This window comes from Lethenteron reissneri, chromosome 36 (genome assembly GCF_015708825.2).
Source record: "Lethenteron reissneri isolate LAM-NWPU_2019-01 chromosome 36, ASM1570882v1, whole genome shotgun sequence".
Taxonomy (NCBI): domain Eukaryota; kingdom Metazoa; phylum Chordata; class Hyperoartia; order Petromyzontiformes; family Petromyzontidae; genus Lethenteron; species Lethenteron reissneri.
In genome coordinates, this window is record NC_083814.1 from 11,150,093 (window position 1) to 11,177,551 (window position 27,459).

General features: G+C 51.3%; 2 protein-coding genes across 2 annotated transcripts in view; one reads left to right on the forward strand and one right to left on the reverse strand.

Moving 5' to 3' along the window:
- Positions 1–14,307, reverse strand: LOC133351272 (uncharacterized). Its single transcript, XM_061566373.1, is given in 24 exon segments — positions 1–213; positions 1,270–1,376; positions 1,843–1,883; positions 1,885–1,944; positions 2,256–2,400; positions 2,793–2,905; positions 3,868–3,944; positions 4,303–4,430; positions 4,638–4,729; positions 5,316–5,485; positions 5,768–5,870; positions 6,316–6,506; positions 6,798–6,912; positions 7,392–7,603; positions 9,523–9,556; positions 9,558–9,659; positions 10,138–10,340; positions 10,740–10,839; positions 11,424–11,591; positions 11,970–12,011; positions 12,522–12,622; positions 13,133–13,209; positions 13,568–13,717; positions 14,264–14,307. Coding segments are annotated over 24 exon segments (2,709 nt in total). The 3' UTR covers positions 1–79.
- Positions 14,306–27,459, forward strand: part of LOC133351273 (zona pellucida sperm-binding protein 2-like) — a 13,753-nt gene continuing 599 nt past the window's right edge. The window contains exons 1-21 of the mRNA XM_061566374.1: positions 14,306–14,395; positions 15,761–15,903; positions 16,349–16,437; positions 17,446–17,549; positions 18,275–18,319; positions 19,068–19,235; positions 19,550–19,649; positions 20,035–20,237; positions 20,577–20,712; positions 21,287–21,498; positions 21,801–21,915; positions 22,498–22,688; positions 23,152–23,254; positions 23,540–23,709; positions 24,079–24,170; positions 24,383–24,510; positions 24,857–24,933; positions 25,419–25,531; positions 25,932–26,076; positions 26,427–26,523; positions 27,274–27,387. Of these exons, the coding sequence (XP_061422358.1) occupies positions 14,306–14,395; positions 15,761–15,903; positions 16,349–16,437; positions 17,446–17,549; positions 18,275–18,319; positions 19,068–19,235; positions 19,550–19,649; positions 20,035–20,237; positions 20,577–20,712; positions 21,287–21,498; positions 21,801–21,915; positions 22,498–22,688; positions 23,152–23,254; positions 23,540–23,709; positions 24,079–24,170; positions 24,383–24,510; positions 24,857–24,933; positions 25,419–25,531; positions 25,932–26,076; positions 26,427–26,523; positions 27,274–27,387 (2,635 nt within the window). The remainder of the gene's footprint in view (positions 14,396–15,760; positions 15,904–16,348; positions 16,438–17,445; positions 17,550–18,274; positions 18,320–19,067; positions 19,236–19,549; positions 19,650–20,034; positions 20,238–20,576; positions 20,713–21,286; positions 21,499–21,800; positions 21,916–22,497; positions 22,689–23,151; positions 23,255–23,539; positions 23,710–24,078; positions 24,171–24,382; positions 24,511–24,856; positions 24,934–25,418; positions 25,532–25,931; positions 26,077–26,426; positions 26,524–27,273; positions 27,388–27,459) is intronic.

Consider the following 27,459-nt stretch of genomic DNA (forward strand, 5'->3'; position numbering starts at 1 on the left):
GCAACGCACAAGGGATTTTTTTTTTTTTAGCAAGCATAGCAGCAGACACCGCACAGCAGTGCCTACACGTTCATAGTGTTCAACCGCACATGGCCTCCCTCTTCCACGTGCCCCGGCGGCCACGGCACAGCAGCTTGGCTACCAACGCGACGGCGATCGAGACGGCGAGGACGGAGCAGGTGGCAGCCAAGAGCCCCGGGACCCACACGCCACCTTTTGGGGGTGGGGCGGCAAAAATGCACCAGGTACAAAATCAGTACTACCTCACATGGCTGCGAATCCCCATGCCTAATACCTGGTCTTACCAGCGATCTTGACGAGACTGAGGAATTATGCCCTTGCGTGCAGATCACCGCAGTGGCATGACTTAGGTGGTAGGGTGTTCGCCATTTGTAGCAAAAGCCATCTTCAAATTTAGCAGGTGCACTAAATGCGGGGGGGGGGGGGGTAGATTTATCCTAATTACACAGCATCTGGTGGCAGCAGTCCAAATTTTACAAGTGTTCTAAACTGAAAAAACAAACCTTAGGATACTGAAAACGGTCAAACTTGAAACAAGCATACAATTTGCGTGCCCAAGGCAGGGGGCGGAGGGGAGATGCATGCGTGTATTCATGCAAAAGGCAACCGAGTAAATGTTTCTACATTTGAACCTTATGGCGGGACCCCGGGGTCGAATGAACGGAAGTCAAAATGGTAATTACATTTTTTGGCTACTGTCCTGTGCACAAACGCCACAACCCACCAGAAATCAATTTTTTTTCTTCACCAAGCACCCGTCGTTGCCAAAATTGCCATAGACAAAAACCCATTAGCACTGTGTAGAGCTCGTCAGAGGAATAGACTGCCGTATCGTTCGCCTTCAGACACAAGCCGTCGCAACGCAGTTTATGCAAGAGCCGGGGGCTGATGGGACCTTGGGGTCCCGCCATAAACGGTTCATTTGTGCCGCGTCAATTGAACAGCTGAAAACCCAGCAAAGCTTTATGTGCACAAGGTCAGCCTCGGCCTATGATAACATCTACCCTGGGAGAAAAATGGCCTGGGAAAATTAAGGAAGGAGAATGCCACGATGGGATAGAGGGTTCAGAAGCATTGGAGCTGAAGTAAGTGGGCATGCAATGATGGAACAAACCGTGCCAAATTGTGCGAACGCTTGAAAAGCAGACCAGAAATGGAATCCAATTTCACCGTTTAATAAAAGCACTTCCATTTATAATTAACTTAGTCCGTGCCCTTACCAAGATTCTGCACAGGTGAGACACGCACCTGCAGAGACTGATGGATGCGATTTTGAGGCATCGGTGGTGAAAACGATGGGTCCAGCCAGGCTGACAACGTGGGTCCTTCCGTTTTCAACGGCCTGGTTGATGTCTCTACCTAAAAATACACGGTGGGTAAAAAAAAAGTTACTTGAATGTTTAGTATACATTCATGTCGAATGTTTCATTTTGGTGTAACACATTGAATTCAGACGAGACCACCTGGCCCTGGGGTCCCCAGTAATAATTTGGACACGTAAATCGTGTATAGCAAGAGTTACTTACAGCAGGAGTTCGGGCACACGTGGGGGTTACACTTTTAAGCCACATGGGTGCAAAACACACCTTTTAAAAAACACATGCGTAATGATAAATTTATCAAACTCCAAAAATACTTCTGGGTCAAGGCCCATCCCAGATCCTTTTAGGTTCAGCATTTAAAAAAAACTGTCTGCAGACGTGCCACACAGCTCCATTAGAACTGCTTCGTGTTTACTTTGTTGATCTTTTCCCAAAACTTCAATTAGCACGGTTGGCTACGTACGGCGCAGTGAAAACAGTTTTCACTGCCGAGGGCAACTCACGGGTGCGTCGTGTCGACGGGGAGCAGCTGCTCAGTCCTGCACTGCGGCAGATCGGCCGAGTTGGAGTCGCACACCGTGGCGCTGCAGTGGAAGTAGAGCTGAGAGCAACAAAGAGGATAAATGATGCACATGCAGGACTACGTAACGCCTTTGCAAGAGACGGTCTTCGGGATGAAATTTTATTAGCAGTATGGAAGCCAACTGCTGTTGCACTAAAGGGAGTTCTAACATTTGGAAAGGTCCTTGGTACGGGGCAATTGTTCAGTTGTGTAGGGCAAGTCCCATAAAAACCACAACTGCACGTTAAAGTTGATTTGTATTGGATAGTACTTATGAGCATTGGTGCCCCACCCCCATCTCGTTAGGAGGGCACACCACTGTTAGGAGTGGCGTGCATCAAGGGCCGTACCGTATCGCGCAGGGCTCCAAGTGGCGCTGGGTCGGCGAACACGAAGGTCTTCACCTCGAAGCGCTTGAACCTCAGGGGCAGCGGCACCGAGGCGGGGCTCACGGCGTGGACGGTGGTCAGGTAGTTGTCGCCGGAGAACGGGCACCTGCCCCGCGGCCAGAGGAGAGGCACTCAGCCAGAGGGACACGCGTGGGGCATTGAATAAACAGGGACAAAGAAGCCGACCAATGTACGATGCCACCTCCAATAGAATACATTGCGAGCGGCTATATGGATCAATATGCCACCGACAGATTCAACCCTCCTGTTGGACATTGATGAATGTTTGCCTGCCCATAACCACTGGTCAGTGCATATGGTGAAAGCAGAGGGCCCAGGACCAGGTTAGGATGTTGCGACACATTCCGTATTAGATATCACAGCAGCAACAGGCGCATGCTCGATACTCTACGCATCGTGTACGAGAGCAGCAATCGCACACGCGTGGCAAGCCGTATAGCAGCAGTAGCCGCCTGCGTTCACAAGGGGGCAGCGCACCCGGACACGAGCAGGTCCCACTGGGGCAGCGAGTTGGGGTCGGGCTGAGTCGTGGCCCAGCAGTCGGCGAGACGCAGCTCCAGCACGGGGTCGGGGTGCGCCAGAAGCTGCACCTGCTCAGGTCACAGCCCCGGGGCGAGACGGTTGCATTGTGGGTCAAGAGAGGGCCCAAGACGCCTGCAGCCATCGTTGAGATGGCAGCCTTCTTCTGGGTTCGTGCAGAGAGCGGTCATGGGGCTCAGTCGGATTACCAGTTTTTGCGACCAACTATTTAGGAAACCTGGCAAATCACTTTCCACTGCGATAAATTAATTTCAGGTCAAATTTAAAACTTGAAAAAGTCTATGCAGGGCGTTTATATATACGTAAATAAACTCCCATTGCATGAAATGTTTAAAAAAATAACGTTGTGCCCATTCTAACAGGAGGTTGTGCTGCTTGTTGCATGGGTCATGTGATACGGTGGCCAAGCAAATAAACGTTAAGAGACCATAAAATCGATCAACAGGCCAGGATGTATTGACACAAGTGGAAATATAATACCCTATTATGCAGCATTAGCAGTTCTAAACAAGCATTTTGGGTTTCATGCCAGGCATCACGATCTAAATCTTTCATCGGGTCAAGAGAGGGCCAAGGCTCCTGCAGTCATTGTTGAAATGGCGCCTTCTGGGTCTGTGTGTAGAGCACTCATGGGGCTTAGCAAGGTCACCAGTTATGCCATAAACTCAATTACATTTGGTGACGTGCTAATCACTTAAAAAAACCACATTTCAGATGAAATTAAACTTTAACTGCATGCAGGACATACGACCGTTGTAAATAAATGCCCATGGCATAAAATTATTTTTTTAAGTTGTGCCCATTCCAACAGGAGGTTGCACTGCTCACTGGGTGGGTCACGTGACCGTGCCAGGCAAAGAAAATGTGTTAACAGATCATGAAATGGATCAATAGGCAAAGATGTATCGTTCACACGAGTGATATCATACAATGCAGCATGAACAGATGTAACAAGTACGCTTGGTTCCATGCAATGCATCACGATTTAGACCTTTAGGCAGGGGGTCATCACCTGGACGAACAGCGGCTCCCTCAGGAAGCGCACGAGCGGGTAGTCAGCGGCGACATAGGGAGCGACGTAGTCAACATCTGAGAGGGGAAAGGAAAAATCAAAACGGCATGGAAAGTGTCCGACGAAGCTGCAACCTCAAAATGTTATGGTAGTTGTTCGAACCGATGCCTAGACTGGAAGTTACCCTTGGGATCGCCTGAAAATTGGTTCAGAACAGGCTGGAAATTTTCAAGATTTCTCAAATAACCCACCAGCACAAGCTGCCCATGTACCTAGACTGTCCTATGGAATGGTGCACAGGAAACAAAGGCCGTGATCGTAGCAGTCACTCGATGCATACCTCATTACTGCCCATGCCCTGGTGTAGATGGGGGAAGATGCCATCGAATGAAAGTGGAGCATGTAGTGGCAGTGAGAATCGTGGAGAGTGCTCACCAGGGAACATGGTGAGCTCGATGACCAGGGGCCCGGTGCCGTTCGCAGGGCTGGGTGGAGACAGCGTGGGAACAGTCACGCCCAGCATCAGCAAGTCGTCCCCAGAGAACTCGCAGGTGATCTTCATTCTGGAGGGAGCAGAAAGTGGCAAAGTTTGGTTCGACGCAGATTATTTATCCGACAGTCTCGTGTAGACACGTTGAGGGGGCCATCACACCAGCGTGTCAAAAGGAGTCTTCTACCAAAACTGTCCAATAACACTTTTCAAAATGTGAAAACCAGGCATTGCCACCACGTGGTTCTCGCAGCGTGTAAACAAGGGCAGCAGCGGGCACCTGTACTCGCTGCTGCGGGAGATGATCACGTGGATGGAGTCGCGCATCAGAGACACGGCCTCGTTCTCGTACACCAGCTTGCCGTCCACCATCTGGAAAACCGCACGTGCACTGCCCTGTCAAACACTTGCTGTACTGCTTCTTGCAGTCAAGCGCCCTGCATGTACGAGTTACGAGGACTAGCAACATCCAAATGTCACATGGAGTGGTTAAACACTGTCATCTGTAGCTGGCATCTTATAACCACAAGGGGGAGTGAATGGCGAGCCAATGTCCAGAGCAGCTGGCAAAAATAACAGGTCCCTGCGGGGTGGGCTGGTAGGAACGAATAACCAAAAAATATTAACATAATGTATTATTACACTTGTTTAGCCAGGAAAGCCTCACCGAGTCAAGGTTTTTGTAGGGTCCTGCCAAGTGTTTGCAGTAGGGGGCGATGTTGCTACACCTAATCGGACATCGGACGGAAGGACTAATCTATTGTAGGCTGGTTCACTTCGTTCCTACCAGTAAAACTACATCCTATTGCATCATTAGGGTTCCATAATTTAGCTACGAAATCTGCTACGACAGCCGTTTGTACGAGACAGATCGCCACTTATCCCACCATCTGCCAAAGAGCGCACCACAGGCATAGCAAACAAAGCACAGAAAGTGTCAGACACCGCGTGTCCCCACCTCGTGAGTGGTGCCGCACGCGTCCAGTGGGACGACGAACACGGCCTTCTCGGCCGTCACCTCGACGGGCAGGCAGGAGGGGTCGCGCACGTGCACGGTGGCCAGGTCCAGCAGGGGCCGCGTGCTGCTCGCGTACACCTCGAACGTCATCTGCCCGTCCGTCGAGCACTCTGCCGCCACAGAGCACAGAAGCAAGAGACGGTGGGGGGGGGTGGGGGAGACCAGGATGAGAAACTGCACACGTGGGCCGGAATTTTTACGTTCATCGAATTAGTCTCGACCCAACTGGTTCAGTAAAAGCTGGCAAAAACGAGCAGCGTTTTCTTCCCACTACTGTCCAAGAGAACGCTTCAAGTCCCAAAAGTGGAGGGAAGTGCCTCAAATTATGCCACGATTTGGTGTACGCAGACAGCGTTGAAGCGCGTATGCGACAGCTCGTGGGGGCCACTCGCCTGCGGTGTTGGAGGTGCACACCAGGCTGTACTCCTCCACGGCCCCAAGGTCGTTCCTCAGCGTGAGCAGCAGAGACCTCTCCGTCGAGCCGTCCGGCAAAGTCTGCGATGTCAATTCCAGGACGATTGACGGCAGTGTTAATAAAAAACATTATTAAAAGAGCTTAGATTCTTAGCTTATACATGGTTAAGCTTGCAGGACGCGCTGCAAGGTTCATGAGTTTAGACGAACCAAATCTAGTTATGGGATACAAAAAAAAAGTTTAGTTAAACAAAGGTTAATACATAAAAAAAAACACTTGTTGAAAATTGGACAGAAAAAGAGTTGATCTGCACGAGGGAAGCTGCCGTGCGTGAATAATAGACAAGTCAGCCTGGTAGACAAACTAGAGCAGAGGCTATGATAGGCAGTAGCAATAGAAACGTAGATGGCAATTTATTGCTGGCGGATGAGTGCTGATCAAGCATTTGACCGCTTTAGCTATAGGAGATGTCATGGTGGGCACACATCGAAGGTTGCAGGGAAGGAGGGTCATGTCAGAAGTCACCTTGACCACCACGTCGAGCGCCGTGAAGTCGACCTGCAGGCGCAGCTCCGAGGTGGAGTTGGTCAGGCTGTAGCCCTGGTCGAGCAGCCGCGTCACGGGAACTCCCGACACGAACAGCGTGAAGTCTCGCACCTCGGCGAGCTGCAGCGTGACGGCGAACCACGACGGCCCGCACGACACCACGCCGGATGCTGATGCATGCGCACACACGGTCGTGTCGTCAGTGAGACACTGCGCAGCCAAGCCAACAGCCCAACCGCAACGCCTCCTGTACTAAACGTCAGGACATGGCACAAGCAGATCAACGCCCACCGAGAGGATTTGCAAGCCTTAAAGATGAACCGTGCAGGTTGGCGTACCTGCGGGGATAAACTCCCTCCGGTGTACGAATGCTGATGAACTTTTTATACCATTAGAGCCAACTGCGAGATGCAGATCGAAAGAGTAGCAGCTCTACACAGGGCACACACGAGACGACTCACGCGTGTAGGGCATGTGGCAGGACGTCTCCACGGTGTAATCGTGACGGAGCCCCAAGCCGTCAATGACCACGGTGTGGAACAGCGCCGAGTAGAGGCGGCGGCCGGGTTCCTGAGACTGCCATGCAAAAAAAACGCACGTACATAAGTTCAAAACAGATGCGATTGCATACAAAGTTTCTCAGCCTAGACAGGCAATTGGTGGAAAGGGCTTTCATTAGTGGGGGTACTGAAGGCCGACATGGCACAATACGGTGTTGCAATTCACCACCTACGCTCAAGCACGCGATTCACGCCTGCAACAATTTTGTTTTTAACAAAACAGATGCCCTTGGGGAGAGGTAGAAGTCAGATCGTCACCACCAATAACAGCAGTGGGGCCAGGATGCCAGTGTCGGTGTAGTGCACCAACCACCACTACATAAACCAGGCAAGGGCAGGAGTGCACGGATATCTACAGACGAGCACTTGGAGTTCCTCCCCCACCCCCAAAACACCATCCCCTGCAGGAGGTTGCCACCACCACGACAACAAAGTGGAGACACAGGTGGAGGACCACTAGCAGTGCGCCACGTGCGAGCACTTTGTGCCACGAACCTGGACGAGGACGCCGGGCGCGGTGCGGTCGGCGGTTATGGTGAGGTAGGAGGACCCGTTGGGCATCTGGGTCATGGTGTAGCCGTAGAGATCGGGGTCCAGGGTGGTGGAGGTCAGCAGGGACACGGTCCCAACAGTCAGTACCACGATGGCCGGCGGGGGGCCGTACAGGGGTCCGAACACAGCGAGCAAGACGCTACCGTTGCAGACGGCTGCGTGCACAAAAAGGCCACATGCACACCACCCCCCCCCCAGCATAGATTTGTTGGCGGTCGTACTTGCTTAAGGATGCCACCTCTCATCAAGGTCAGTGCACTGTCAATGACACGGATGGACGACTTAACGTACTAGGAGCTTCTTTACTTTGGACACAAAACACGAGGCCCGGGCTTTGTTCGTCTTCTCCTCCTGGTCTTCCCTCTTTAATCCTTCGAGCCCTCTTTGCCTCGAACTTCCCCTCTTTTTTTTAACCACAGCCAGTACCCCCACCCGTCCGTCTCCCCCAACCTTTGGCCTGCGTGGTCCACGACTTCCATAATACCACAGGTGTTTTTTTGTTCGTTAGATCGCGTAAACTTACGCGTCGTTAAACCAGCCACCACCCGACACGGACAATTGGTACGGTCTGGTGATGTAAACAGACCATGCCAATTAGTTACTAGCGTAGAGGTTGTTCGGGACAAACATACCACACAAAACACGGGTTAAGGGTCAAGGTTCACAGGAGCACCGTCGTGCACGACCATCCAACGAGCGAGTGGAAGACACCGATCGGATCGAGAAGGATTATTAAAGGACGGGAAAACCCGTGGTGGCGATTGGTGGGAAGGGCTATTAAAAATGGAACAGTCGGAGAGCTGGGTGTTGAGCGTTGGATGACGAGTGGAAGGGTGGTGCGAGCTGGCATCGAGAATAAATACCCTTGGTTGACCAGCTCAAGTCTCCTCTTCACGAGTACACCGGCGTGTTGGAGGGAGGCAAGCCACAACATTTAGAACAAGACATTTCTACGGTAATAATAACTAGCTTCATCAGGCAGACAGATGTGGAGATGACCTCCTGTTTACTCCCTTCTCCCGTTTAAACCTTTAATGCCAAGCTCTTCAAACCCCGTCCTCCCAACCAATCATCGTGGAGGCTTTTTACTAATACGAGGCCTTGGCCTACTTTTTCAATTAGTTTGTCTGCACATTGGCTTGGGGAGAGCGAGTGCCTCATAATTCGGTCGTTACACAAGTTTCTCCAAAGGCATCAGAAGTACTAATTTAGGGTTGAGTTGACCTTTGGGGAGGTCCCCACTTTGATTAGACAAAAACACCGGTGGTGCAGTGGACCAATCAAACCCAACCTCACTGGAGACTCGAGGAATGAAACCCATCAGCAACCCTTATGGATTCAGGCAAGAGGCTGTGTTCAGAGTTCGCACGAATTTAAAACTTGGGTGAAAAAAATAAGTAAAGTTATTTGTTAAAGGATAACTTTAGCAGGAACAATTATAAATCACCACAATAACTAGTTTCACCGCACAGCATCAACATCCCGTTAAATCGGAAAATTTCCCAAAAAGCCAAACGTAATTTACTGCCCACAGCAGTCTAGGTAAACAATGGGTTTATTACTTTTGTTCTTTCGGTAAAAACGTCACGTAGAAGGAAAATAAATTAAAATAGAATACGTTGTTTCGATTGCAACACAAGCAATCGTCAGGTAGAAACCAAACCTAGGTGAACTTAGAAGTAAAATGCAATCCAACAGTTGGCCAAAACTGCAGTCAGCACCTCACCTGGTTGATTACGTTCTTCCAAAGAATGCCAAATGAGACATTAATTTAGTTTCTTTCTACGCGACTTGACCGAAAGAACCAAAGTAATGCCTGCAGGTCACGAAAACGTCAAATCAAATGGGTTTATGGTTTAAGATTCTGGCTGTCACGCAACCACTAAAGAGGTATTGTTTTAAAGTTATTACGACAAACATAAAAACTGCCACGCACGAGGCACTCAAAACACGAGCAGGGACTACGTAGGGAAACCATCTACACCCGGGCCTCGAGTACCCAACATGCCCCTGGGCTGCACACAAATCCCTCTAGACGCTGCCCAGCGATGCTCACCAGTCGGTTCACACTCACCGCCGGCGTCGTCCTGCACCGCGACGCACGGACAGCTGCAGTCGCAGCGGGAAGGCGAGCGGCCGAGATGCGTGCGTGAACGTCACGGTCATGTCGGCGAAGTGACGCACACCGCTCCACTGGCCCATGGAGCACAGCTGGACATGCGATCGGGCAGCAGAGGGAAATAGAGACCAGGCAATGGCACCGCTGATTAGGACGGCTGACTACGTATGGTGCAAATTGTCAGATACAGGATGACAAGCCCAGCGCCCCAGACAGTCGCGCATACCCACAACGGGAAGGGCACCTCCCCTGCTGTGCATGACTGCGAGAGCATCGGCTGTTGGCAAGCACATGGAGACCGACTTGGCCAGCAGCTCGGTTCACCAAGCCGTCCGTCTCCACGGTGCAGCGTTTATTTGAAAAAATAATTTCCAGAGATTTCATTAAAAAGTGTCGGGCGAACCCGACGTGAATGGCCCATATCAGATACTCACCACGTCATATTAGCCATGGCTGGGAATGAAATCGCAGGCAAGCCTGGTGCACCAACCTACTACCACGCTCGAGTCCAGTCTCACCCCCCCACCCCTCCACACACGAGCCCACCAGCTCCGGCACCTCCTCCCTCACCTCCACGTTGAGGAGCGGCGACGTACGCTGCAGCGAGAGCACGAACCCCCAGAGGCCGCCGCTGCCCTCCAGCCGCACCTCGACCCCCGGCACAGAGGGCAGGCCCGGGTACACCAGGGTGGTGCCCACCTTCACCGCAGTCAGGGGGCCGGGCAGCGGAGGCACCGTCACCACCAGGCTCGTGTCGTTGCACTGCAGGTAGTCTGGACAGGGAGCACGAGCGACGTGCAAGGGGGGGGGGGGGGGGCGGGTAGAGATGGTGTCAATTGGGGACCTTCGTCCATTTCGGGTTTCTTCATTTTATGCCAACCGTGCCAGCGTCATGGCTCCAGATGCAGTATCAATCCGGATCTCCCAATGCAGCTTTGTACGACGAGCATGGCCCATTGAGCTACCCTCAGGAGAAACTGAAGTGACCAATCGTCTCCAAAGTCCTTAAACGTAGGATGGTTTACGCAAAGCGTCAGTTGAAGCATGGAGGGTGGCTGCACAGCTAAACAGCAAGCGCGCGCAACTACACTACCATTTCATCGCCGCGGCGTGTCAATTGAAACACCATCACCCAGAATGTGATAAAGGCACGCCAGTGTGGGGTTCCTCACTTGGCACCAGGCACAGCATGGGGGTGAGCAGGGAGATGACCGTGCTGCTGGGGCCGTAGCGCAGCTGCAGGTCCAGGAAGTAGAGGGACGTGTCCTCCAACTGCACGCAGAGTCCACGCGACGACCAGAAACAAGATTTTTTTTGGTGGAGGAATCCGAGGGAGCTATAAAAGTTACTTTTCAGATGGCCAGTTGGGACAGGTCGCAACATTCCAAAACACAAAAATTGTGGAAAGCATAGGAAATTTTATTTTGCCAGGTAAAGCCCACCAAGTTAGTCTTTCAGAAGCGACCTGGCCACAAATTATAGCTCAACGAAGTGGCTTATCACGTGGAAATTTATAGCAGTCAAGTAATCTGATGTACAGAGGCTACTTGTGCTGGAGACCATGCATGCAACGCCACATCTCATTCTCATGCTCGATGCAGGTCAGTTGTGCGACAAAAGAAAATATTTCAGCAAAACCTCAAAGCCAGGCTTCTAGCAAGTTGGAAGGGAAGGGGGCCGTCTGATAAAGCACAACATTCCAACCTAAACAAACAAGAAAACCAAGACCTACGCAGACCCAGGCGGAGCGCATTAAGCGGACACTGCATGTCCACAAGCGAATCCCAAAAGCCGTGGACACCGCCTGGTCCGTGTCTCTAGAGACGGAGGTCACGAGAGGGCAAGGGTGGGATCACCTGGGAGTAGAACACCCCATTGGCCGTGTACAGCGCCGTCACCGCCAGGGTCAGTTCCTGGGACTCGAACGTGTAGCCGGCCTGGCTCGCATACGCCACGGGTACGCTCCACTGCGCCGTGCCGTTGTCGATGTCCAGGTACCACGACATGGGCCGCTTGTCGTGGAGCTGTGCGTGCACGGGGAAAGGGAGATTGGAGAGGTATCAATTGTGGTCCGAGGGACAGGGTTAGAACGCAGGCCCCATCATCTTAATGTAAAAAAAACAGAGCCCTAAAAGAACGCCTTGTAGCTTCTTTTAGGGGGCAGAGCTCTCTGGAGTCGGTAGCAAAGCTGGTACGATTGGTCATCAAGTGTCTGTACATTTCATATTGCAAATTAAAACAAATTTCACGTGGTCGATTACTTTGGGACCATTATACAAGCAGCAAGTGGTACTTTGTTTAGAAGACAGACCAAAAGATGGGCTGACAAGTCATTTCACAGTCTCTACATTGACGTGTGTGCGATGTGTTAGCCAATGGATTGGCAAGGATGGCTCGGTTACCGTGCTAGCAGAGAAGGCTGGTAGAATCCTTGACACAGTCACCTTAAAAAAAGTGAATTAAAGGCGCTTCGGTAAAAATGTAAATTCCACCACCTTGGACACTTGCTAACAGCACAGTTGTTCGCATAGTGCTGCAGTTTCCTTCCATATGCAGACATTACATTGTATAAATTAGAGAACCGCAGAGCTTGGGCAGTTGCTAGAAGCCTCACCACGTGCCCGCCTGGTTGCTCGTCCGCGGTTCGGAGAGCTTCTGAGTTTTCGGAGTAGGAACGAATGTGCGTTACAAGTCGAAATCACCACAAGTTAATAATAAAAAAAATCCGTGGTATTATTGTCACGAGAGTTATGGCATTTCCACGTTAGAGCAAGGAATGATTACACAGCGGGCGTTCAGCAAAATCTGTTGGGAAGCGTGGCTCGAAAATACGTTACCATCGGTTCAATTCACTTTGGATCATCTTTTTAAAAAGTTAGAGCAAGAGCCACGGCATTAGGATGGAGTTCAGCAAATCGGCTGCCAAGTGCCACTCAAGAATAATAAGAAGTCACCCTCATGGAGGCGTTGCTGCATTCGACGGTGGTGAGACCCACGCCGTACGAGTAGAGGAGGGAGTCTGGGTCCATCGCGCCAGAGCGATCCCAGCGCGGAACTAGAAACGCAAAAATAAAATCACAAAACGCACGGCACCATTCGGTGGAGAGACGGCAACAAAAGTCGCAGCCACCGCGCCGGGTGGCAGAGGGCACAACCGACACAGCCCCAGTTAATCCGCTGCTGGATGGACGTACGGACTGGGCGGAATGGACTCGTCGCACAGAGTGCGAGGATTAATTAGAGCATACTTCACCACGCTGGGCTGTGGCGTTGGCGGGGACTCCACGAGCAGACACAGGTGTAGTTACTTTTTAAAAAATCGTGAACGATGTGTGCAGTGGTTTAAGGTACACCATGCAGCCACTGGATGCCGCTATATAGCCACTACAAGGATACTAATGAAAGTCCTTGAATATAGCAAAAATTCTGAATGAAGATGCACAATTAATTATAAATATTTCATGTCATGCCAGTCGCGCAAACTTAAAACGCCTGGGTGGTATGGCGTAGTTGAACAATGCTGATCGCCGCGGTGCCCTCTGCCGCAGAGTCGGGTGTTACTCACTGCTGCGCTTGGCGTGCTCGGAGCGACGTCTTCCGACTCCCTCCGCTGCGGAGAAGTTGCAAGTCCACAGCACGAGGCTGCGACCACAGGCAATTCACTCTCATTACCAGACAGATCTCCCCCCCCCCACCACCCCCAGTAGCTCGAATTAGACTGTAGGAGTAAGTTGTGTTAGCGAGTAGCGCCTATGAAGGCCGGAACGGCACACGATGGAGTGGGTAGCCAGCACCACGCCCGGCCGCTTTGTCTCCCTAATGGCGATGTTTACACATCACACTAAGTACTCATTTGGAGGCAGAGGCAACCTAGGGGAAGACTGGTTCACGTAGTTCTCACAGATGTTGGCCGCCAGCCAGAATCGAACCGTGGGTAGTCGGGATGCGTAGCACGCCAGCCACTGAGCACTCTTATTACACACCACGCGCGGTCACGTACCAGCTCATGCCAGACAGGTCACATGGACACTTCCCTCGCATATTACCTCTTCCCTCGCATATTACCGCTCCACCACATGGGTGGCACAGGTCAGACGTGGACCGCCACAGGGCAAGGGATGGAGACCCGGCTACAAGACGCACGATCCGACTGGTTTCAGGGTCACGTATTGGGCACGTCCACCAAGTCAATTGTTACCACTCGACTTGCTTAGTGGCAGTTAAAATTAAAAGCACCCCCCCCCCCCCTCAGCACCACATCCAGAAGCTGTACAGCAGAGGCACTCTTCTATCGCCGGGGGGGGGGGGGGGGGAGGGGCGCGAAGTGAACATATCTGTCAGGTTGTTAGGGAACCTATAATACTATTCTAGAGACAATTTGTTCACGATAAAGTAACGAACGCAAATACGCGGCTTAAGTCCCCCCCCCCACCCCATCGATATTTATCAGAGAGTTGGCACCCTGGCTGTTAGTGGGTGGGTGGGAAAAGATCTGCGTAAGGTACTACCAGTAGATTACAACAGTCCCGTCTAGCCAGAGCCATCCTACACCGATACATACAATACCTCTACAATATAAAGGTTTAAAAAAAAATGCCCAAATACAGCGAGTAGGGATGTGGCCGAGCCCAGGATACATCTACTGGCACAAATCCTCGTCCTCCCCCTCCGGCCCAAACCCAGCACCGACAATTACCTGCACAACGCAAGCGCAGCAGCATTCATCACAGTCCTCGCCATGCTGCGAGAGTTCCAAAAGCAGATTCGTCTCCCCGTGCTGCTCCAGTTGCTCAAGCACGGGGGGAAGAAACTCGAGGGAACCGAGAAAGTGAAAAAGCGAGAGCGACACACGGAGACCAGACAGCGGCCAAAGACTAATCCCACATTCCCACAGTCGGGAGCGCAGGCGTTACAAGCTCCAAGGTACCCGTGGCCAGGTTTAAGTAGAGAGGGGGCGAAGCCATCCCACGCCACCAAACACGTGATGAGCTGATCACCTCCTAAGCAGAAACGCGTGCGGGCGGCTGCGCGATCACACGCACTCATCTGCGCGTTCACCTGCACCACAACCAACGGATCGACTTTGTCTGGTTCGGATTTGCAAATTTGTATTCTGCGTCAGATATTTCCGAGCATAATCAGTTGTAAAATCAACGGATGGCACAAATGCCCGCTCACGCAATTGCCAGTGCAGAGTCGTGTCAATCAACAGACGTTATCCGAGTAATTAAAAACGACCTCATTGTAAATGGCTGCTGTGGTTTGCAACGATCGCTAATTGTAATGAGCAATTGAGATTCGTTCGTTTTTTTACGTGAAAGTCTCGCGGTGTTTGTCAACGCGTTTTGTAATCCGAGGTATGCATTTTGTCACGGGATCTCGAATTCTCAGTGACAGTGAAGTCTTAGCTCCGAATATCTATTCACTTCGTAGCTGTGGGCCAACTTTACGTTATAAGAATAAAGTATAATTCGCAAGCGTGACCTGGTGTTCCAAAATAACAAGAGCATACCTTATATGTATGGTAAACTTCTTTCGCACCGTACGGAAGAAGTCCAACGTAAATGCAAAAATAAATAACGCTCTTTGTTATTTTGGAGAACCAGGTCACGCTTTGCGAATCATATTTTTATTATTCCATTGCCTCCTGAGTTGCCTTCACCTGGCTTAAACAACGTCAACTTCAAAGCCTCGATTTGAACGGGAGCGGGTGGTAGTGGCGGTGGTAAATTGACAAATGGGAAGAAAACGCACGCCTCGCGAATTGAGTGATTAAGGGATAAATTTCGATTTAAGCTTGCGTGACTGCAGGGATTCATCTTCGTGGTTCTTTCGGTAAAGTCACGTAGAAGGGAAATAATAAAAACACATAATTCAATAATTCTCACACATTATTATGTTTCAATTTTATTATTTTATTATTTCCCTTCTATATGGGAAAGATATCAGGGGGGAGAGACGCTGCCGTCAATGGATCGCTCGGCTCACGTCGACGTCACAATTGCCCGCACGTGTTTCCGCTCGTTAAGATGATCAGCTCATCGCGGACGAAGATTGCTCTGCGGTTGTGGGTGTTTGTGGGCGTGGGATGGCCTCGGTCCCTCTCGCTATTTAAACCGCGGGGCACGTCCCAGTCTCCTGTATCACCCGCACCCCACGGGTCTGCGTCTTTGCGCCGGTCCTGCCTTTTCAGGTCCGTCTCTCTCGGTCGTCCGCGGTGCCGCCTGAGCCCGTTGCCGCTACAACTGCAGAGAGGAGAGGCGGCGGTGGCTGCTTTTGTGGGACTCTCTCGACATCGGGGATCGCGATGAAGTCTGCGTTGCTTGCACTGTGCAGGTATTGTCTGCTGCCGAGTTTAAAGTCGGAACCGCCTTGGTATTCTTGTTCCCCCGGCAATTGTTGTTGTACACGCCGTTTTTTTTTTTTTTCCCTCGCTCATAAAATAATTCACCTGTCCGATGTTATTTCATGAAACTCTAGTGGCGTATTTGATTCGTGTGGTTAGGTGTGCCTTGTACTCGAGGTAGTGCCTTACGCCGATCCATACTCCACTGATGCATGGCTGCTCCGTGTATTTACGTCGCCTCTATCTGGAGTACTTGGTGCGGTGTAAACCTTGCCACGTGGGAAACAAAGACGGCCGGGCGTGGTGCTGGCCACCCGCTCCTGTCATTTAGTGCTCTCTCTAGCAGCGCTTGCCCCAACAGTCTACGGCAATGCTGGGGGAGGGGGGGGGGGGTCTGTCTTCTGTAATGCGAGTGGACTAACCGTGTGGCCGCAGCCTCCTGCTATGGACTGACGGCTCCTCTGCAGCTGGACCAGTCAAGGGCCGCTATGAGCACTCCAAGCACACGCGCGCCCGCAGCGGCCGTGAGTATCCCGATTAGCACAGCTCCGTACGGTACTTCGCTGTGCCACGTGTCGCAGACATTGCTCATTTTTAAATCCTTTATATTAAGTTTGCATTGCTTGCGCGCTTATGACCGTGCAAATCTTTCGGTCGCTTTTTAACCCACTTCCCGTGATCCAATCGAGCTGACATTGTGCACACTCGTTGTGCGTGACAATTTATTTTCGTGAAAAAAATTCCAAAATTTTACACTTTAGGAAAAAATTAATAGTATTTAATTACCAATTGCTTAACGGTGGCAGGCAATCATCTGACCCATAGGTGGCAGCCATCTCAAGCCAGAGGACGAGAGAACTCTAGCCGCCACGAATATAAAGGATTTATAGTGAAAAACTGTTTTTACGGGTTAATGTTTTTATACTTTTAATATTTGCGTGCTAACTGACTTACGGAATATTTTATGATTTTTTTTTTAACCGGTGCATGTTCATGTTTCAGCACCGCGAATATTTGAAACAAACCTAAAATGTATTACAATTTTGTGGCACCGTAATTGTCGCGGCCGAATGATTTGCTTAAAATACCGGGGGGGGTGGGGCCTGCGGCTCTAGCTGCACGTGCCTCTAAAGGACCGCTTTGTAACACAGATTTATTAACGAACATCCTATTGGACTGTTTTCCGGTTCTTAAAATGATTGACATTCTTCGGTAATTCGTGAAAAATTACTCTGCCAACCCTCGAACGGAAACATCCCGTGCAAATTTTTTTTAAATCGAATTTCTTATTTTAAAAAAATCCATGTCGCGGTGTAGACGTTTTACCCCGCCCCCCCCCATCGCCAAAGTGCTAAGCTCGAGCGTGGTGCGATATGCTCCAACTTACGCGGACAGTCACTCATCCCCGGCAGCGAAATAACATGGACTTGTGCTGGCGTCGTGCCCTCCACCCGGGTCACGCTGGCAGCGGCTGCTGCTGCTCCTTCCCCTACGATCTGAAGCCGCGCGTGCTGTGTCTGTGGCTCTTCCAGTTCTGCGCTGGGATCGCTCCGGCGACGCGACAGACCCAGACGCGCTCCTCTACTCCTACGGCGTGGGTCTCACCACTGTCAACTGCAGCAGCTCCTCCATGAGGGTGACTTCTTATTCTTCTTGGGGTGGCGCTTTGCAGCCGATGCTCAACTCTTGTCAATGAAGTAGAGCGCGTGCTTTAACCTCTTTTTTTTTTTAAAGATCCAATGGGGGTGACTTCTTCTTAAGTGCCGCTTAGCAGCCGATGCTGCATGCCATCTATGCAGTAGATCGGGCTCCTTAACGATCTAGCGTGACTTGAACCGAAAGTTGCGGTGGTGCTGTTTTGGAACGGATAATTGGGTTGTCCAGAATGGTGAGACCAAATTATTTGTCCTGATGGCTTGCTTGTCAACCAATCCTGGCATTGTACGCCTGAAGCCTATGGCTGCCTGAAATGGGAATGTTTACATATTCAATTTTCTTGCGGCAGAGCTGCTGTGACGAAGCTTGTTTATTCGTTTTCCTAAATTTAACTTGCCTGACTGGAATGGCTTAAACGCTAAGCGCAAGTTTCACATTGCTTAATGCGTTTCGAGCTTGCTGCAATTACTTTACTTTTTGGCATTTGTTCTAATTGCGCACCTCGGCAAAATGTGTAATTCTCTTCCTAGTCCTTTAATGTCCTATTTGCCCATCTCTGCTGGAGTTTAGTGGGTTTAATAGTATGCCTTTGTGGAAACATTTAGTGTGGCGCTTGTCACTGCCCGCCTATAGTGGTGCCATGCTGTTAGCAAGCACAACGAATGGTGGTGGTCGCCTTTAACAGTTTTGTGCCTTTTTTTTAAGGTGGCCGTTTCAAGGATTCTACCAGACTTCTCTGCTCTTGGTGTGGTAACTAAACGCATCCTCACAACTCTTAACATCGTCGACTGGTTAAAACACTGCGCACACGTCACGTTGGAGAGCACGCTGTTGCATGATTCTCGCTCGGCCCATCGTTCCGCACTAAAATAGATTACATGCAGCAGTGCTTGTACAATATCTAAACCGGCGACAAACAATGTCAATCATCATTTGTGAGGCCGACTTCATATCAATGGGGCCCCCCCCCCCCGCGCCCCCCCCCCCCCCGTTAAAATCCAGACCGTCTGCTCCGGACTAAAAGCTAGAATACCAGTTTGTGTGATCTTTACTGTACTAATCGTCGGTTCAATGTCTCTGCTAATATTGAGGGGTGGGTGCTAAAGCGTCATCAAGTCGGTCGGCCTTGATGTAAGGTGGTGGGTAGTGCTTAATCACGTCGTTGCCATGTGGTAGCATGTGGTGGGTTTTTTTTGGGGGGGGGGGGGGGCGGGAGCAGAGAAATTGACTGCGTTGTTTGAGACTTTGAAATATTACGGCAACTTAATTTTGACAAGAAGATTATCCCAACTCCTTAGACCCACGGAGCTTGCTGAAGGAATGCCCATCTCCAAAGGGTAATTGGTTAAAGATTGATCTGAGCCTTAAACCCTATCCCGCCAGAGCATGCAGAAGCCACCACCAACTCTAATTTTAGCATGGTTGGTTATGTATGCTGCGAAAAGTTTAGCACACCCACCTCGCTTCCCCCCCCCCCCCCCCCCTCCTTCGCGCACAGCTACACGCCAAGGAACCCATGTCGTGGTACCTGGACATTGACAACGGCACGGCGCAGTGGAGCATTCCCGTGGCAGATGCGAGCCAGGCCGGCTACACGTTCGAGTCCCAGCAACTGACCCTGTCGGTGATGGCGCTGTACACGGCCAGCGGCGTGTTCTACTCCCAGGTGAGGCCACCCTTGCTGCCATCTCGTGACCTCGCTCTCCAGAGACACGGACCAGGCAGTGTCTGGGCTTTGAGTTTGCTTGTGGATTTGAGGTCGTCTGCTACTGCGTAGGTCGACTTTTTTTTTAATATTAGGAATGTTTTCGGGTGAGACTTTGACTTTATTTCGGACACTGCGTCTGGCTTGCGAAAAGCCTGGCTTTGCGAGGTTTTGCTTAAATGTGTTCTTGAATGCGCACAACTTGCTGTGACCTTCCATCGCGAGCGTGAGAATGATTTGTGGTGCGGTCGTTGCGTGGCCTCCGTGCGGTGCAGTTCGACAACACTTCCCTCTACTTCCTGGACCTGCGGATGCGCTATGGCCCCACCACCACGGTCATCTACTTCCTCACCCCCATGCTGTGCCTGGTACCAAGTGAGCCCCCCCCCCCCCCCCCATGCTTGCGTGTACTTGTAACGCCGTCCTCGTGGTGTGGTGTGAATGAACATGGCTCAAAAGCGACCTTGAAACGGTGCAGCCGTAAAATCTTTGTGGCCGATACTTTCAATTCGCTTATTCTACACCGAAGCAGAATTTTAAACGCATTTAATTTCACAAACGTTTCCAGAGGCTGGGACACTGCTCCGATTTAATAAAGTAATTGACGATGGTTCGCTTGCCCGATACTGCTGCAAGACGACACCATCCGATCCCATTCACTGTTATCGTCACACCTTACAATTGTGCTTCCTGATATCTCGCCTTTTTAAAATGTCAAACCTTATTCGCCTTTTTTCCCGTGCTTCCGCTCCCTGTCCAGACTACCTGCAGTGCAACGACACGAGCCTGGTGGTGACGGTGCCTCCGCTGCCCGGCCCCCTGACTGCGGTGAAGGTGGGCACCACCCTGGTGTACCCGGACCTGCCCTCCGTGCCGGGGGTCGAGGTGCGGCTGGAGGGCAGCGGCGGCCGCTGGGGGTTCGTGCTCTCGCTGCAGCGCACGTCGCCGCTCCTCAACGTGGAGGTGAGTGAGGAGGTGCTGGAGCGGTGGGCTCGTGTGTGGAGGGGTGGGGGGGAGACTGGATTCGAACGTGGTAGTGGTTGGCGCACCAGGCTGCCTGCGATTTCGTTCCCAGCCATGGCTAATATGACGTGGGTCTCTGAACTGGTCCTGGGCCATTCACGTGGTCCGCCCTGCACCTTTTTTTTAAATGAAATCCCTAATGCCAACGTATCTTCAAATAAACGCTGCACCATGCAGGTGGTTGTAGCCAGCTATGCTCATTGCCGGTCCACCGTCCGTCGCCTCCCCATTCCCTCCCTCTCTGCTGCCCGTGGCTGCTCCTTCCCTCGCCTGGACCAGGCGTGTCCCATGGGCCAGTCAAGCGGCGTGCGTCACTTTGCCAACATGTCCATGACCTTCACGCACGCCTCGCGGCCGCTCACCTTCCCACTGCTGCTGCGCTGTCCGTGCGTCGCCGTGCAGGACGACATCAGCGGTGAGTGGAATTTCGCCGGTGAGCATCGTAGGACGGGTCATGTGGGCACCCAGAGCTGAGGTTTTTGACACCAGATGTGAGCGTGCACTTAGATCTGGTAAATTGGTGGTTGTCCCTGGAGGTCAAGTGCTAAGGTGGCATCAGAGTTATTTTATTCCTGGATTCCCAAATGATGTGCGTTTTTTGACTCGGTCTGGTCACCAATGACTAAACAAGATGCCCATTATGCTAAATCCTGTAGTGAATATTGACCAAGATCCATCTTCCCAACAATTGTCTTTTTAATGTTGGTGAGACAGGTTGGTACATCCTTTGCATTTAACCATGTACAATACAGCTTGCGGTACACTGCATCAATACCAAAGTCGCATAGCTGGCAGTGCCAGGGTATGGCTGGAATTTTACCATTGCCCTAACACAAAATACATCGTCTGTTTCCAAATCTTCACGAAACCTAACCTGCGTCGGTCTTCCCCGATTTTTTTTCAATGGATGCTCCTGTTGTAACAGCACTAGCTCTAATTGTCTCCATTTTTTATAGCCTGTGGCTTGTGACCCGCTTTTCTGCGCGCAGCCGTCTGCAACGGCAGCTTCTTGCTCGCCGTGTTCGGGCCCCTGTACGGCTCCCCGCCGGCCATCGAGGTGCTGACTGTTGGGACCGTGTCCCTGCTGACCTCCACCACCGTGGACTCTACTCTCTACGACTCCGGAGTCAAGCTGATGCCCAACGGCTCCTACTACGTTGCCGTGTCCGCCTACCGCACCGCACCTGGCGTTGTAGTGCAGGTGCGTGGCACTGCTCGTCCGGGTTTTAGCGCGCCTCCAATTTTGGCAGCAAAAGTTCATGCATGCCTCGGCCGACACGTCCACTATCAATAGCCTCTAGGCAAAGTGGTTCTTAACCTAGAGTGCACGCACATTCTAGGGTAATCCGTGTACCCCCTTCTGAGAACCAACGGGGGGGGGGGGGGGAAGGGGGGGGGGTGCAGGCTGCAGAAAAGCACAAGAACCATTGCGCTCGGCTGTATGGAAAACTGTAACTTTCTGAATTCGCCTTTTTCGCTCTTTGCATTGCGTGACACTGGCAGTCTCAGGAACCTGGCCGCCGCCTCTACTCTGCGCTGTTCCACATCGTGGTGGTTGACGGCTTGGGGCTCCGCCACGACTACAGCGTGGAGGCTGCGTGCCACATGCCCTACACGCGTGAGTCCTCTCGGCACGTGCTGCGTCTAATGTTGTCGATGGTCACTTGCTTTAAAGTCTACAGCATGCACGTTTTTCGGATGTTTGTAATCTACGTTTTCTCCAATCCGCACGGTTCATGTTTTACAAGTCTTATGCGTTAGCTTCTCCCAGGTGAGGGTTTGGTCTGTACTTTTTGTTCAATGCCGTGACCCATTTGGTATAAAGGGACGGAGCATTATTTTTAAATCCTTTATATTAAGTTCGCTTGCTTACGACCGTGCAAACCTTTCGGTCGTTTTTTAACCCATTTCCCGTGATCCAATCGAGCTGACATTTTCCAGACTCGTTGTGCGTGACAATGTTCGTGAAAATTTTTTCCAAAATTTTACACTTTTTAGGACAAATATATTTAATTACCAATTGCTTAATGGTGCAATGCAATCATCTGACCCATAGGTGTGGCAGCCATCTCAAGCCCAAGGACGAGAGGACTCTAGCCGCCACGCATAAAGGATTTATAGTGAAAAACTTTGTTTTTACGGGTTAATTTTTTTAGTAGTCTGACTGACCGTAACCTGTGTACGTAGTCGCATGCATCAGCATCCGGCGTGGTGTCGTGCGGGCCGTCGTGGTTCGCCATCACGCTGCAGCTCGCCGAGGTGCGAGACTTCACGCTGTTAGTGTCGGAAGTTCCCGTGACGCAGCTGCTCGACCAAGGCTACAGCCTGACCAACTCCACCTCGGAGCTGCGCCTGCAGGTCGACTTCACGGCGCTCGACGTGGTGGTCAAGGTGACTTCTGACATGACCCTCATTCCCTGCCACCTTCGATGTATGCCCGCCATGGCATCTCCTATAGCCAAAGCGGTCAAACGCTTGATCAGCACATCCGCCGGCAATCAATTGCCATCTACTTTTCAATTGCTAATGCCTACCATGGCCTCTGCTCCTGGTTGTCTACCAGGCTGACTTGTCTCTTCTTTATTCACGCACGGCAGTTAAAAACACGACCTTTTTCAGCTTCCCTTGTGCAGATCAACTAGATTTTTCTTTCGTCCAATTTTTTTTACATTTCTTAAATGTGTCTTTACCTTTAATCAACTGGAACTTTTTTTAATACGTTAAACTAGATTTTGTTCGTCAACTTAACCTTCCAGCAGCACCCATGTAGCAAAGCTTGACTGTATCAACCAAGATCTCGGCTATTTTATAAAAAAATTAACAATGCCGTTAATCGTCCTGGAATTGACATCAGACTCTGCCGGACGGCTCGACGGAGTGGTCGCTACTGCTCACGCTGAGGAACGACCTTGGGGCCGTGGAGGAGTACAGCCTGGTGTGCACCTCCAACACCGCAGGCGAGTGGCCCCCACGAGCCGTCGCGTCCGGCGTGCTCCAGCGTACGCGCTTCAGCGCTGTCTGCGTGCACCAAACCGTGGCATGATTTGGGGCACTTCCCTCCACTTCTGGGCCTTGACGCGTCCTCTTGGACAGCAGTGGGAAGAAAACTCTGCTCGTTTTTGCCAGCTTTTACTGAACTCGTTGGGTCGAGACTGATTTGATGAACATAAACATTCCGGCCCATGTACAGTTTCTAATCCTGGTCCCACCGCCTCCTGCTTCTGTGCTCTACGTGGCGGCAGAATGCTCGACGGACGGGCAGATGACGTTCGAGGTCTACGCGAGCAGCACGCGGCCCCCACTGGACCTGGCCACCGTGCACGTGCGCGACCCCTCCTGCCTGCCCGTCGAGGTGACGGCCGAGAAGGCCGTGTTTGTTGTCCCACTGGACGAGTGCGGCACCACTCACGAGGTGGGAGCACGCGGTGTCTGACACTTTCTGTGCTTTGTTTGCTATGCCTGTGGTGCGCTCTTTGGCAGATGGTGGGATAAGTGGCGATCTATCTCTTACAAACGGCTGTAGTACCAGATTTCGTAGCCAAATTATGGAACCCTAATGATGCAATAGGATTTAGTTTTACTTTTGCCAACTGCTCTGGACATTGCCTCGCCATTCACTCCCCCTTGTGGTTATAAGATGGCAGCTACAGATGACAGTGTTTAACCACTCCATGTGACGTTCGGATTATGCAAATCGTCACAACTCGTACATGCAGGGTGCTTGACTGCAAGAAGCAGTACAGCAAGTGTTTGACAGGGCAGTGCACGTGCGGTTTTCCAGATGGTGGACGGCAAGCTGGTGTACGAGAACGAGGCCGTGTCTCTGATGCGCGACTCCATCCACGTGATCATCTCCCGCAGCAGCGAGTACAGGTGCCCGCTGCTGCCCTTGTTTACACGCTGCGAGAACCACGTGGTGGCAATGCCTGGTTTTCACATTTTGAAAAGTGTTATTGGACAGTTTTGGTAGAAGACTCATTTTGACACGCTGGTGTGATGGCCCCCTCAACGTGTCTACACGAGACTGTCGGATAAATAATCTGCGTCAAACCAAACTTTAATGCCACTTTCTGCTCCCCCTCCAGAATGAAGATCACCTGCGAGTTCTCTGGGGACGACTTGCTGATGCTGGGCGTGACTGTTCCCACGCTGTCTCCACCCAGCCCTGCGAACGGCACCGGGCCCCTGGTCATTGAGCTCACCATGTTCCCTGGTGAGCCCCCTCCACGATCCTCGCCACCACTACATGCTCCACATTCATTCTATGGCCTCTTCCCCCATCTACACCAGGGCCTAGGCAGTAATGAGGTGTGCATCGAGTGACTGCTACGATCACGGCTTTTGTTTACTGTGCACCATTCCATAGGACGTTCTAGATGCATGGGCAGCTGGTGCAGTATTGAGAAATCTTAAATTTGTAGCTTGTTCTGAACCAATTTTCAGGCGATCCCCCAACGTAACGTCCAGGCATCGGTTCGAGCAACCACCATAACATTTTGAAGGTTGCTACTTGGTTGGGCAAATTTTCCATGCTGTTGACTTTTCCTTTCCCCTCCCAGATGTTGACTACGTCGCTCCCTATGTCGCCGCTGACTACCCACTCGTGCGCTTCCTGAGGGAGCCGCTGTTCGTCCAGGTAATGACCCCCTGCCTCAAGATCTAAATCGTGATGCCTCGCATGGAACCAAGGTTGCTTGTTTAGAACTTCTAATCCTGCGTAATGGGGTGTTTATATTGCCACTTGTGTCAATACAGCCTGGCCTGTTGATCCATTTTATGGCTCTCTTAAAATGTTCATTTGCCTGCCACGTGTCGCATGACCAATGCAACGAGCAGTGCAACCTCCTGTTGTAATGGGCGCAACATTCTTTAGTTTTTTTGCAATGGAAATTTATTTGTAACGTTTATAGTCGACTTGCATAGATTTTTCTAAATTTAATTTGACCAAGTGTTTTCGCAGTGATTCGGCAAGTTCCATAATAATTTGTAACAAACTGGTCACTTGGCTGAGCCCCATGACCATTCTCCACACGAACCCAGAAGGCCGCCATCTCAACGATGACTACAGACATCTTGGGCCCTCTCTTGACCCACAATGCAACTGTCTCGCCCCGCGTGCAGGTGCAGCTCTTGGCGCACCCCGACCCCGTGCTGGAGCTGCGTCTCGCCGACTGCTGGGCCACCACTCAGCCCGACCCCAACTCGCTGCCCCAGTGGGACCTGCTCGTGTCCGGGTGCGCTGCCCCCTTGTGAACGCAGGCGGCTACTGCTGCTATACGGCTTGCCACGCGTGTGCGATTGCTGCTCTCGTACACGATGCGTAGAGTATCGAGCATGCGCCTGTTGCTGCTGTGATATCTCATACGGAATGTGTCGCGCCATCTGGTCCTGGACCCTCTGCGTTCACCATATGCACGGACCAGTGAAATATGGGCAGGCAAATATTCAATGTCCAACAGGAGGGTTTAATCTGTCAGTGGCTTAAACGACTGCGTGGCATGATATCCGCTCAAATGGTTTCTATTCGAAGTGGCATCGTGCTCGCAATACATCCATCGCGTCTTGGTCCCTGTTTATTCGATGCCCCACGCGTGTCCCTCTGGCTGAGTGCCTCTCCTCTCGGCCGCGGGGCAGGTGCCCGTTCTCCGGCGACAACTACCTGACCACCGTCCACGCCGTGAGCCCCGCCTCGGTGCCGCTGCCCCTGAGGTTCAAGCGCTTCGAGGTGAAGACCTTCGTGTTCGCCGACCCAGCGCCACTTGGAGCCCTGCGCGATACGGTACGGCCCTTGATGCATGCCACTCATGACAGTTGTGTGGAATGTGTGCCCTCCTAACGTGATGGTGGGGGGGGGGGGGCAGCAATGCTCGCAAAGACTACCCAATATAAATCAACTTTAACATGGCGTTGTAGTTTTTATTGGACTTGCCCTACAGAACTGCTCGCACTGAATGGTTCCCCCGTACCTATACCCAAGTTGGCACAAGGACCATTCCAAATTTTAGAACTTCTTCAGTGCAACAGCAGTTGGCTTTCATACTGCTAATACACTTTATCCCAAAGACCATCTCTTGCAAAGGTGTTACGTACGCCTGCATGTGCATCATTTATCCTCCTTGTCGCTCTCAGCTCTACTTCCACTGCAGCGCCACGGTGTGCGACTCCAACTCGGCCGATCTGCCGCAGTGCGGACCAAGCAGCTGCTCCCCGTCAACGCGCCGCGCCCGTGAGTTGCCCTCGGCAGTGAAACGTTTTCGTCTTTTCACCCGGCTCGCCCATTTATTCACGACTTGCAATTTTTCAACTTTTCTGCAAGCGGCTAATGAAAGCGCTGTGCCATTATTTGCACAACCCATTTTGTTAAAAGAAGATTTAACCCAAAAGTAGAGTTCTTGTAGATGCATGCCTAGGCAGGGGCCTTCCATCAACAGTGAGTTTTCAGAACGCTGGTAAATTATCACTACACTTAAAATGTGCGCTTTTGTACCCTTGCCGCTTTATCCCAAGGAACCCTAACTCATCACAGATGCTGCAACTAAATCGCTTGCATGATAAATCTCTATAAACTAGGTTCTTATTGACCCCAAATAAGCAGTTCTTTCCAAGACCTCGGATTCCAATGCTTTGTTACACGAAGATTCTCGTGCCACTTTTAGAGGCACTCCAATGTTGCCAGCAGCCAAGGGGGGGGAGCGGGTGGTGAAATGCAATAATCAATGGTTGGTGTATAGGTTTAAACATTCTTCGTTCTTTCGGTAAAGTCGCCTAGAAGTGATCTACCGAATTTTCTTGCTGTGGATTTCGCACGATGATTGCTTGTATTGCAGTCGAAACATCGTGAATTTTTATTGTTTTATAATTGTATTATTTCCCTTCCACGTGACATTTACCGAAAGAACCAAGAATCTGAATCCCTGCAGTCACAAACTTTAAATCGACCATTAAATTGTACTTATTTCCCCCAACGTCTCCCCAGGTGAAGATGTGAAACGTGCTGCCACGGACGACCTGACGCACATTGCCAGCCTGCCCGGCCCCATTACATTATCGGATGACGTTCATACAAAGTCTGATCTGTCAAGCTCTGCAGGTGCGTGTCTGGTACCCTTAGGATTTAGCGTGGGTGTGATCTAACAAGGAGCTGCTAAAATGAAGTGTGGTG